We start from the raw sequence: 13,833 nt of genomic DNA, 5'->3' as shown, positions 1-13,833 counted from the left end.
GTTGGGGCTGTTCAAACCTCCTAGGGGATAATATTCCAGACGGCAGGAGCTGCAACCGAGAAGACTTGCCTTCTATGTCCCATTAGATGATATTGCTTAATGGAAAGGACTGGAAGCATGCCTGCTCTGTCAGATCTTAAGGGTTGGACAAAAACAGTGGGAGAAAGGTGGTGCCACCAATAGCCAGGCTCTATGCCATGAGGAGCTTTATAGGTGATAACCAGCACCTGGAATTGCATCTGGATTCTCACCAGTAACCAGTGCAGTTCATGTAGCACAGGTGTTATATGGGCATACGGAGGCACATCTCTAACTGCTCATTTGCTGCATTCTCTAAGGCATGAGTGATGCATGTGTGGGTTGATCTACCCATCTGTAATCTATACAGATTTTCCATGCCCATATAAATGTATAATATGTAGAAATAGTTCCATGCTTTTTAGTTGCATGTTGTTCATTCTCTGTAAACATTTGTAAGCAACTGTTAATCCTCTATGTGTACATTCACCATACAGACATTGTTAGCTAAGCTGTGTCATCTGGTATATGTACAATGATGCATTGAATACATTCTACTGCCATCACATGTTAAATGGACTTCTATTTCCATAGATTAGCCAAAGAAGATGGCATCAGATCTACAACTTATGTTCAGGTTGGAATTTAACACAAAGAGCACTTATCCCAGGACCCTTCCTAAATTAGACACAATGTTCTGTTTTCTTCTTGCACAAGAAGAGATCCCTGTTTAGCTTCCAGGAGAATGTTGAATTAAGAGCCTGAGCATATGCTCCTAGGAATTAACTCTGATCCTAATTTACTTGCAGTAAGTTTAAACAGCTTCTGCAAAGGAAGATCAGTCAAAATATAAACTTTGATGAATTCTGAGGAGTGTGAGTTATCTAGGGCACAGTTGTTAGAAAGCCAGCTGGTTGAAGCTGTGAGAGAACAATGTAGAATATGCAACAGCTCAAAAATATCTCCATGTCAACAAGATCAGACTAGTTAGGTCCAGAGCCATTGATTATTTCTCATCTTCAGAAGACTGAAAGCAATCAGCTTTCTCAATTGCTCATGAGCATTTTGATGAGGCAGCAGAAGAAAGAGCTAATATTTATCTATCCATATAGAAGTATATCCTACCTCTCTTCCAGGAATTCAAAGTGGTATGCATATAAGGTTTCTAATATAATATATAATATAATATATAATATATATATATATATATATATATATATATATATAAAAATTATATTATATATAATTATATAATATACAATATAATATTATAATATATATATATATTATATTATATATAATTATATAATATACAATATAATATTATAATATATATATATATAATATAATATATAATATTATATTATATAAATATTATATATAATATATAATATATATAATATATAATATATAATATATAATATATAATATTATAATATATAATATATAAGGTTTCTATATAATGTATCTGTTTCCAGAGGCATATGCGTGACATTGCAATTAAAATTTTCACAAAGAATTACAATTCCAAAAACTCTGGACAAAATTATGACTGAAAGTCTTCTAGGTCTTATTCACTCATTGAGTCAGCATTTCAGAAATTTGGCCTGGATTCATCCCTGGTTCTAAGCACTGCTCCCTGGTATCTTGGAGCTTCTTCACTTCCCCCTACTTTACTCCAGGTGATAAATGACAGAGTTGTTGGCAACTGGGTTGAAAGAATTAGAAAGTGATTAACAGGTTGATATTTGTTGATGATAATCATGAATGTGGGGACGCGGTGGCGCAGCAGCTTAATGATGCTGAAAGTTGCCGGCCAGAAATGGTCGACGCTTCAGCAGTTCGAGCCCAGCCTTCGCGCAGCAGAGTGAGCTCCTGCCTCCTCCCCCAGCTCCTGTCAACCCAGCAGATCAAAAACTTACGTGAGTAGATAAATGGGTACTCTCACTCCGGTGGGAGGAAAAATGCTGGCGGCGCCTTGGAAAAAGGAGATGGGAGCAATTGCCGGTAGCGCGGAAGCTGCACACACCCGAAAAAGGTGCGAAGCAACAGAAACCCCGCCTCCTGCGCTCGCCAGCTGGGCTCTGCTTTAGGAAGGAGGCCCTGGCAAACCACTTCCGAAACACCTTGCCTTGAAAACTGCAAAGGACTCGTCCAGGCAGTCACCATAGGGTCGGTAACGACTGAGTGCGGATAAAAAAAAAAAATCATGAATGTTCCTGTTCATTCTGTTGTGAAATCAAATTATATTTCTTTCAATCATCATTATCATCATCATCTTGGGAACACTGATTTTCAACTGCCTCATTTTGGCCCTAGGGACAGTCTTCTAGGCTGTTTGTTTCCTTCTAGGAAGGAAGCACCAAGAATCAATCCCGAGCTACATATACTCTCTTCTATTGAAAAATCAGCTTTGTGAGACTAATTTGATTTTGTTAGTAGCAATGAGCACTTGGCATTATGGAAGTAGCTGATATAAACTTGTGCACAAACCAGGAACACAGTTTATATCAACTGGACTAAACACAGGGATTATTGACTAAAAAAGCCTGTTTTTATTTAAGAATAGATGAGTATTTGGGTGCAGATGAGAACTTAAAGTACAGCATTTCGAATGGGGCTTACCTGTTTATATCATTTTTCTCCACAATATACACCAACAATACTGACATAGTTCATCTATTGCACTAAGCCAACATGTGATTGGTTGGTTTTTGGCTTTACCTCTTGTGTGAACCTAGCCAAAATTATAGCCTATGATTTTACAGTCCTAGCCGCCTAGATTAAACAAGCCATAGCTTAACATAATGTGTGACCTGAAGTATTAGCTGTTTCCCACTCACCATGTCTCCATTTATTTTAAAGAAGAATGGCATTTAGAAGCACATGCACCCTTTACAACAGATGTAGCATACCTGCCAATCAGGTGTTGCATAAAGACTGATATGACTTAACCTGATCCACCCATCCTGAACTAATATGCAGATTAGAATTTAGTTATCTTGCAGTTTCTGAACATTTAGAAGTGTTTTTCAAGCTTCTGATCAAGAAAGGATCCGTAAGCAATAGATTGATGTAGTAATGGGATGGATCTATTGGTGAAACCATGTTACAGGTACATGGATCTGGAACAGTTTAATTTTTCATACCTAATTAGTACAAAGTTATCTTATATAAGCCAGAATTCACTCCTTCGTATTTCTCTTCTTTTCACATCCAGACACAGCTGAAGTCTCAACTCAGAATAGAAGTCACAATATAAAAGTCGCGTACAGCTACAGGAAGCCCGATGTTATTTTTTAAAAAAGGAAAAGAAATTTTAAATTAGATTCATATAGATTTCTAGCTGTATTGAGCTAAGATCTGTTTGTACATATCAGACAATAGCTAACCAAAGACAGTTTTCTGCTGCTGCTGGCAGTGCTAAAAAAAATGGTGCAGTGCATTAGCAGGGGAATTTCATTCTCTTGATCTGTGATTTTCTAAACTGCTTAACAACCCCAGCTATCCATTGCTCACACCAGGGAAGTTCCTAAAGCACACCTTTTTGCGCAACCTGGGTTTTATCTCAGTTGATTTCTAGTTCTGAACTCCACACACAGCGAAATTCTTGTAAGACAAGCCTGTAACAATGAGACAATTTCTGAAAACTCCCTCCAGAGTTGTATCCAAAGAGCTCATTTTGTGTTAGTATTTCCCCCCTTTTTCCTTTTCTTCTTCCTACAACAGCTAGCCCAATGAAGCCCAAGGGAGGGAATCTTCACATCTGTCAATAGACTTTTCTAGTTCTACAGATATGCAGGAAAGGACACCTGTGCCAAAGATGTGAAAGATTTAAAAATCCAAGGGCAACCTGAAGGTGTGTAAAATCTGTTATGCTTCACTACCCATTACATCAGAGGTGAAGTCAGGGACCAGTGTGGCTAGAGAGGCAATTACTGACCATCTCAAAATGATGGGTAATGGGTCTTCCCCTCCCCTCCAGTCCCCCAGTCAGGTCTCTCTGCTGCCAGTAGGCTGACAGAACAGGGTGTAGGAGGAACATAGCAAGGAGCTTAGACAGGATGGGCAGAAGAGACCTGCAGCCAGACATGCCCCATTCCTACTGCAGAGTAATGATTGGTGGATGACTTTCCTGCCCCTGGTGATGTTCTAAAGAGAGAGAACAACAAAGCTGATAGAGTCAACCACTTGCTTCACTTACCACATACTGCATACCCACAATCAGGACAGCATTATTTGGCAGTGACTCAGAATAGAGACAACGAACTTAGGATAAGGATCTGCCATGGAGGCAGTTAATTTTTGTTGACTGATGAATGGGTAGATACTGTAGCTTTTAATTCAGCAAAGGGGAAGGGCCCCTAGGCTCTATTTAAATGGAGCTGTCCCTAATTTCTCACAGTAAGAAGGGATATAAATGGATGCCACCAATATGCTCCCCTCGGGGTGATTCTTGGATCTGGACTTGTAAGATTGCCAAATGCAATGTGTTAAATGCATAATGAGGGTGTCTAGGTATGCATAATACATTGTACATAAACACAAATCCATGCTGGGAAGTGAGCGCATGATGTGACCCTTGTGTCGAATGTCTCAATCCTTATCCACAAACAGTTTATTTGACTCAGTGTCAAATCTGTCTTGATCCTTATCCACACAGAGTTTGCATTTCAGTGCTTTATAACCAGCTAGCACTCATCAATGTCAAATAGTTATCTTTAACACTTATAAATTAAACAATAGTGCTGTAGCCATTTTTTAAATACCACATAATTTGAAACCCAGCTCTGGTTTCAACAAACCACTAATCAGTACTGCTTTAGATTTGAAACAAAAATGTGCTTTTTTGTTTCTGTATATTGCTATGTTATTGAATTACTCTAGACTTCCTTCCTGTTTAAATTTCAGAATATTTGTACTCCTATGAAAACAAACTATTTTTGCCTTCTTACAGACAACTACACATAAGGCCTGCCTCCTGTAGTTGCTTTTCAGGCACTATTTCCAAGAGAGAAGTACCATGGGCATTTGTTAAAGGCACACAATATGGGGCATAGATATTTAAAGTCTTAAACCAAGAAGCTGAAACTCTTGCCAGATTTGATCTAGCAGTACAGTGGATTAAACTTTGGGTGCAAATTGTTTCTCAGACTGATGGCCCCCGACCAAAAAGGTGTAACTAGTGCTGATTTGGTACTCAGTGGGTAGGCAAATAGGTAGCTGTTGAGAAGACACTATATGTGTGAAGGGAGCCAAGTGTCAGAATGTGATCAAGAGTCTGACTTCCATGCTTTAATCTGTAACAGTTTTATCTCCAGCATTCCTGGGAATAATGAGCAGTAGCATTTCCTTTCTTCCTGTCTAACTTATACACAATATGTCTAATGGAACATTTTCTTTACAGGATCCTGGACTGATGTAAATTATAGAAATATCCCAATTAACTAATCTCCAAATTATTTTGCATATTGAGTAAGAAGTCTATACTTTTGTCACTGTGATCCTCAGTGAAATGGAACTAGCATACTTTGACTTTATCCAGGTTTTTATCATTCACACAAATTCTTCACGTCTCTTCTACTACCTTAGGCAGGAGATTGATGCTTGTGTGAGGCAACTTGCTCTGCCGTTCCATCATTCAGAAAATGGGAGTCACTTCTGACAGATTTCTGCCTCACCAGCATTGGCACCAGAAGGAGCCACATCACGTACCCCTCCTGTGGGATCTTCCCATTTCCTGCCTTACAAGTGGGGCCTGGCAAAGAGCCAGGCAAATGTGAAAACGAAGAGCCAGGGCGCCATAAAGTCTCCCCACAGTTAGGTTGCAAACAGTCCAAAGTCCAACTAAGTGTCTCATTGATTTACTGTCATTTAGACACATTGGCAACGTTACTTTTTTCTCTAATTTTTGGCAGTTATTTGGGTACATAGTAAAGCAATCAAAATATTTCATCACTCTGTGCCCAAATCCCTTTTGATTCTCCATTTTGTACAATATCTTTGTCCTAGTGGCAGCCCTGGGGAGCTTGACTGTGAATGAACATTTATATCTCTTAAATGGCCCATTTATCACATGGAGAATGAGTAGACAGACCCAATATAAACAGAAGATTCCAAGCAAATGCATCGGATTTCATACTCCTTCACTGGAGCTTTTTCAGTTGAGGCAAAATGGTCAGCTATCAAGGTGGTTATAGTAGTGGGTTTTGTAAGTTGGATTAGTTGACTTTAGAGAGGGAGCATTGGTGGGAACTGAGGTGGGAGCTAGATGGCAATTGCTGGGTTTACATGACTGCAACCAAATCTTTTAGATCTATTATGCAAGGGGTAGTTGCCATCTCTCTAAATGTCCATATGGAGGTGCAAATTCTCACAAACAGGGCCTCCATTGGGAGACAGTCCCCCTAGCTGTGGTTTAGCAACATTCTCCGTGCTACATGGAGCTGCTATGAAGTGACAGCCATAAGAATGATGGCGTCCAATGGACTGGAAAGATGTGGTTATGTATCCCAGAGCTGCACTGGCTAAAAATGACTCTACTTCTACTTCTCTATCATTATTTGTATGCCGCCTCTTTTTGCAACCACTCCTACTACATCAGATGTTGTCAGCTGTCACACATTACATGGCTGTTTATTTATTGCTGAAGATGTTACCTAGATGGATAACAAAATGTCTGCAAGAAAACAACCAAGCTCAGAGAATCCCAAGGATTCCACAAACCTCTATAGTGGTCATAATTTGCCTAAAAGTTAAGAGGCTACTGAAAACTCTGTGTGGAATTGTGGCTGGTGGCTCCCTGTGAAATTTTGACCAACTTGTTCTATACCAGTTATATGATACAAGAGGGCTGGAGGAATAGAATACCTTGAAATATATGTTAGTATTTCTTTAAAATTATATTTTTCACCTGGAGGCCCCTTAGTTCTGTTGGGCTTCAATTATCCCCTCTTGCCATGCTGGGGAGGGATGATGGTAGAGGAAATGGGATTTGTAATTTTATACATCTGAAGGGTATTAGAGAGTCAGCTGATTTAATACAAAAGACAGTAAGCCCCTTTAGATGCCAAAGCTAGGTCTTTGCATCTGATTTAAATCAAGGGGTTGGAGAAACAGTTTGTGTAGTTTACTGTCTATTCTTGGATCACGTGCTCCCTCTGTTGGTAATAGCTGTTAATGTAACAGACTAAAAGCTGTTCAGCTTAGGTTTTTGGTCTGGCCTGGAAAGTTCTTATATGAAAAACATGGGCAGAAAAAAACCACTAAAATTACGCTTTAAAAAAAAAGAAAATCCTCCAAAGACTTCACTTTTAAAGCTGGTACCACCAATTCTCCTTTTGCCATGCAATGCTGTTGTAGATATGCCTGTATTAACAAATGTGATTGCAGTTATTCCAGATTCTTCACCTCAGCAGCTCACTCTAAAAAGTTGCTCCCATGCAGTCAGTCAGCCTTTACCCATGATGGGGTCATGTCACAGAAAGCAAAAGCCATAGAGGCCCTGTCTTTCTAAGGCCAGCTGAAGAAGTCACTTCAAGCTTTCAAGCTGGGGTAGGGTGAGGCTAGAGCCCAGGAAAAAAAAAATCAGATTTTGATGTATGGAGGAGTGGTTGTTTTTTGGGGTGCCAGGAGTGTCTGTTAATGGTTTTTATTGTTCTTTGATGTTTTACTGTTGTTTTGTGAACCACCCAGGTTTGCAGTACATAAGATGGCCCACCATATGTCTTTTAAATAAAGAAAATAAAATGTTCAATAGCTCATTATGAAAATTGATTGGCAGGAAAAAAAATTAAAAAGGGGCAAGGGTGAGAAGAACATGGCTGATTATAAAGCTATCTCTACGCCAGCCTATGTGGCCAGATGCATTCTTGAGAACCTTCAAACATGCAAATGGATTTCATCACAGTTTAGTTATGAGAAGGGTTCATAAGCTCAATGGGAAGAAGGGAACAATAGTTTGCTAATTCCCCATCAAATTTGGCCTTGAGTAACCAACAACCCAAATTATATCCAGTTTGTTAAATAAAGATTGCAGCTGATTTTGGTTTTCCATCTGTCAAGGGATCTGTTTATGTGATTAGGATAGAAACAAAGTCAACTTTAATAGGTTCTAATTTATATGAGAAATGGAGAATTTGCAAACCCTTGCCATCTAATTTTGCCAAATGAATCCAGAAATACCACAACATTCTCTCCCATGCTGAGCAAACACAATGCAGTTAACACCACATTAAATCACTAACAATATGCTGCTGTTCATGACACCCCAGATCAGTTGCTTGAGAGGGTCACTTCACTTTGCTTAATGGAAGGGCCAACTTTCTCAGGAAGGGCTGCCTTATATGGGCGATGATCTGCATGCTTACTTGGTTCCTTGCAAAGTCTTATAGTGTAACCTATGTAAAATGTAGCTCCTTTACCACCCTTTCTCCTTTGTAGATGAAGGACAACAACTGGATTCCTTACCTCAATCAACTAATCTCTTGCACCATGAACCACATCTTGCTCATCTGAAGATTTCTGCATCAGAAATGTAAGTATATGTGACAGTTACTAAGTTGTAGAAGAGCTAAGTGTAAGAAACTAAGGTGTAGTAGATAGTCAAGCACATAGATCTGTTGCATCAGCAGACCTGGAAGAACATTTTAAATTCTGGATGGTTAGAAGATTTAATTAGATGCCTGAGAGGCATAAACCATAAGAAGAGTCATAGTCTAATATAGACTTGATGAAAACTAGATGAGTATAGTGGCTGTATATTTGTCTATTTTCCAACTAATAGCCTTTGGGACTCTCCAGATGTGTAGGACTACAAGCTCCAGAATTCCAAATTGGCTAAACTAGCTGCCAGTTTTGAGGAATATTGTCCAATATATCTGGTGGGTGCTACACTACTAAAATAGCTAAGAATAGTCAACATTTGTGATGTTCGGGGGACATTAGGTTTCTTTTTAGGCTCTATCTCCATTGGTTCATACCATTATAATGTTATTATTTGGGTGTTTGTAAGTTTTTGTTTTTTGTTTTGCTGTGCACTGTTCAGAGCTGTTTTGGAGTAGAACTGCATAGAAATACCAGTAATAATTAAATAAACAACAAAACAAGGGTTTTTTTTCCAGTACTTTCATTAAACATGGCCAGTCCAGAAGCCTCAGGATCTCTTCTAGTCATACTGGCTGGATTTGTTTAGCCATCTCTAATCCCTTCAGTACCTTGGGAACCCCATCACTGATATTTCACCAGGTGAAGTTCAGTTTAAGCTCTGGACTCCCTGACAAAGCCTATTGAAGTTCTTCCTGTCTCACAAACTACCGTTGATGTCAGTAGAATTTCTGTGCAGGAGGGCTGAGCAACCTTTTTTCCTGTCCAATGGTGGGCGGGTCCAGAGACAAAAGCAGATAAGGCTACCATTTTCTCTCTACCTGGCATAGTTACTCCAAATGGATCTGCTAGTATGTTGGTTGTATGTTTGTTTTATTAATCTAGAAATATCCTTGATGATAGAGGTTGGGATTTAACCAAATGATAGAAGTGTCTTTTAATGCCTGTGGGCCATCTCTGAATGGCAATTCCTCTATCCTACTGAGGTCTGCCAGGTAAGAAATAGCACTGGGCATTCTGGAGGCCCAGCGCAAGAGCCGTGAGTTGGCTGAGGTTCAACCAACTTGGGCCACATAATCTCTGCTCCACTTCTGTGGATCCAAAACAGGGTAGCCTTTCAGGACTATCTATTTGCATCCACTTTTGTTCTGCGAGTATATTTTCAAATAATGAAAGATTACAAAGACTCCGTCAGGCTCAATGTGTACTCACTACAGGGAGCTGAACCAGATAGCACTGCCCCAGAAAGGCTTATTGCTTTGGGAAGACCTTTTTTGAGATTCAGAGATTAAAATAGGTTAGAATATTTCTGGCAACTTTCAACTTAAGTGAGCTTTGAGACTGCCATTAATATTACAGGGGGATATTTCTTCCTTTTCCCAGTAATGAGGAGACAAGAGAACCTGCAGGGGCCCGCTCCTGAGTTATAGCTCAAAAGGTACCAGCACTTAAAAGTAAACATAAAGAGAATGGAGCTTGAAAGAAGACAGCCAAAGCTGTCTGTTCTCTGGTTGATCTTGCTTCTTTTACAAGGTGGAGGACAGATTATGTGCTTGAGAACTTTCTAATAATTTATCTGATCTAAACATGATTCAATAATTGCATTTTTAAAGGCAGCAAGATCCTGAACCTGAAAGTGCTCCCATAAAGCTTTTTGATTACCATGAAGATATTATGGAGAATCGAAGAATGGACCTGTATGCTTCTGAAAAGTTTGGAATGGAGGAAGATATGACAACATTGTCAGAGCCAACCAGCCAGCAAGCTGGGGTTGCCAGACTCAAACAGGTATGGCTGGGGCTCGCAGCCAGAAAAGAATGGCTCTGTTTTGCAGCCATGTTCTTCTGCAAACCCAAACAAAACTGATCTGGATCTAGATTATTGAGGAAATGGGGAGGAAGGAAAGAGACAAAGCTAAATTGGGTGAAATGGACCTATTTGGTAATAAATTTCAGGGTACCATTATCTCATCACAGTTAGAAAAAAACCTTTTCTCTGTGCATATTATTAGCAATGTTAACAGAGGTATTTTTTAATAAAAAGGAAGGAGAAGAATCCAGCATTATAGTCTAATGCAACCTAAGAAAACCATACAAATAAAATATTGGCAAGGTTAGCAAGTAAGATATTGTTCTGTAATAAAGAAGCAGACTTTCACTGAGGTCTTTTCCTTTGCCCTAAAATGATAAATTGTACATAAGTAACTAGTGTCAACAGCGTTTGCAATAGCTTTCCCACCTAACACATTTTATTAAAAGGCATACGCTTTTGTGAGTTACAGCACACTGAAAGCTCACTGTAGTTCACAAAAGTTTATGCCTTTTAATAAAAGTTGTTATTTGGAAAAGGTGCTACCAGACCCTGATTTTTTGCCACCATAAACTAACACGACTCTCCACCTACAGTATTTCTAATATATGCAAACTTCTGCCCTTTTTAAAACTTTTTTTAAAAAAAATCACAGTATTAACTTCTAACGTATTGTTATATTTGTACAAACATTTTAAATGTGGCAATAATGAGCTGCAAACCATGATAGTATAATAGCAGCAACACAGATCTTGGAACAGCAGAATGTACTGTTTGACATCTTTGCTCTGCTTTATTAATTCAGCACCATGAACAGACTTTAAAATCACTTTTCGTAAAAGATCATTGTGATTATCTTACAATTCCTAATAAGTTTTTATTATGTAAGGAAGATTATCTCAGTGGAATGCTGGCCTGAGCTTTGTAATTTGCTATGTACTGAAAAAATATGTCTTTGATGCACTTCCAAAATAATGTTTTATTTCCATCAAGATCAGACTGCATTTGCTCGTTTAATCTTAATTGTACCTTGCTTCTTTGACTACATTCTTTGCAACTATCTTCCTTTTTCTCTTCCTTATTTTTGCAGGCATTATTTTTTTATATGGCAATGTGTTTTTACTGTAATGTAATGTCATAGGTTTTATTGTATTTTATTGTCTGCATTAGTTATGTCACTGTTGCTCTTTTCTAAACCACTTAGAGTCTCTTAAGATTGAACAATAAACATGCTTTTTTCTTCTTCATCCACAGCCTCTTTCACTTCATTCCACCAGCCATCCTTTTGCATACTTCCCTTTAGCATAACTCAATATACCTCTGTGAGAACTTTGTAATATCCTTCTCACTTTGATCCAAGCAGTTCCAAGTCCTCTTTCCAGTCGTTCTGTTTGGAGCTTAATCTATAATCTAATACTTTTCCAGAAAGGACTCATGTTTTGTTTTCCTGAAGTTGTTCAATTTGTATTCTCAATTGTTTCACTTTTTTACTTTTCTTCCATGTCCATTTTTCCCCAAGATCTACTCTTCACTTCCAAAAAATGGTCCACCTCAAATTCAGAAACTCTCATCACTCTTGCAGCTTTCATTACTTCTCAGTCTTTCATCAGAAACAATAAACCATAGTTTTAGATTCATTTTGTTGTGTATTCTCATGAATATATTTATTCTTAAACCATGCACCCAAAACAAACTAAGCATATATGCCTCAAACAATTACCATTCTCTTTTATTCTTAGGTCTCTAAAGGGCCCTATAATTTTTTCTGTATTCTCTTATCTCATTCCCACCAATCCATTCATGTTACATAAGATATTTTTCCCTAATTCATTCATTCAGAATATTGCACAATTTTTCTCAAAGCTCTTCCTTCCCAGATTCTTTCATTATCACCATTCACTTGGATGCAACATGTCATTTTTATCCGCACCCACAATAATCTAAGCAATATCATATTTTCTAAAATATATTTTAGTCCTTCATTCCTATTTTACCCAACATCTTCACTCCCTGTGTGTATCTGACATCATGCCCCAAGATCAGACCAACTTCACTCAGATCTATTTCATCTTCCCCTTTTCACTTGTCTTCACAAACAACATACCTATATTTTACTGTCACTCATTAATTCATGCTTGTTACCATTTCCTCCTGTTCTAGGCCACAATTTTCTATACACCATGGCCATCAATAGATGGCCCTACAGAGATTCACCTCCACTGCCCATTATGGCTTGTCAATCAAGTCTTTTGCATAATGATTTTTAGAAAGAGAGAGATGTAGATCAGATTTCTAGCCTTAGTCCAAACTGTGCCATATGCAGCATTCTCTGCTAACAATAAGGACAGTAATGGTCAAGGTTGGCACAATTTCACTAGTATGCCACAAGAGCAACAAAAGCCTACATTTACCCTAAACATGTTCAAATTATTTTATGTAAGCTAGGACCTCCAATCTTGAAACTACCTTGCATGCTAACAGAGTGTTACCTGTATCCCAACAACTAGGAGGTATTTTCAGGATCCTAGAATATAGTTAACATTCTGTCCAGAACTTTCAAAATATCTATGTTTATTAACTGTGTCCTGATTTATTTTTTAAACTTTCCATAGAATATGTTTCCATCATAAGGTTATGATGATTTGTTATCACCAGTATTTTAAACCAAATTAAGTTTCCATTAAATTGGGAAAGAAATGTTACGTGATAATTCATGGCTCACTGTGGTTGAGGATTATCTAGATTGGAATATGAAGTTATAGAAGACTGATTCAAAACTTCATGATTGTTTTGTGATTCTATTGGGCTGTGTTTGTCAATAAAGTAGATGAAAGATAAAACTACCACCTGGTTGGTACTGGCCACAGGGTGGGGGTGGAAAAACCTCACCTTAAAGAATTGAGGCAAAGCAATTGAGGAAGTTTGAAACCAGTTCCTCTATTAAGCTAGCAAAGACTACAGTGATCACCAGGCTCCTAGCAAGTGAAGCCCAGAGCCCCTACGTTAGGACAACACAGATCTTATATGGGTTCCATCACATTACATCACAATCTAAGGAGTATAGGCAAATTGAATAATTGTTTTTTGATCATCCAGATAAGGAAGTAGAGGATGTCATCTTTGGAAGTAGGGAGAATATACCTGCTTGCTCGGAGAAGAGAAATCCAAACACAGAGGCAATATCAAAAGCACAGATGCCCTGAGACGTACACCTTCATATTATCATAACAGTGTGATTCTTCTTGTTCTGGAAATATTGGAAAGCCTGAGTTCATTATCCTTGAGTAGATCAGCATAACTGGAGGACATCTGATATATATTTTAAAGCTTCCTCTAGACACAAGGAGGATGTTATATGGTAAAGAAAATGGGTCTTGCTAGTGTCAAGGAAATGACAGTTTG

At 38.4% G+C, this 13,833-nt stretch overlaps 1 protein-coding gene across 1 annotated transcript in view; it reads left to right on the top strand.

The window, feature by feature from the left end:
- KIAA2012 (KIAA2012 ortholog) overlaps positions 1–13,833 on the top strand; it is a 68,943-nt gene that overhangs the window by 44,670 nt on the left and 10,440 nt on the right. Inside the window, exons 14-15 of the mRNA XM_088135813.1 lie at positions 8,461–8,554; positions 10,236–10,410. Coding sequence (XP_087991939.1) covers positions 8,461–8,554; positions 10,236–10,410 — 269 coding nt within the window. The remainder of the gene's footprint in view (positions 1–8,460; positions 8,555–10,235; positions 10,411–13,833) is intronic.

This window comes from Python bivittatus, unplaced genomic scaffold, assembly GCF_059951505.1.
Source record: "Python bivittatus isolate LINGU-HERP-01145 unplaced genomic scaffold, Pbiv_v1 ctg000200_np1212, whole genome shotgun sequence".
Lineage (NCBI taxonomy): Eukaryota > Metazoa > Chordata > Lepidosauria > Squamata > Pythonidae > Python > Python bivittatus.
This window is presented reverse-complemented; position numbering and strand designations above follow the sequence as displayed.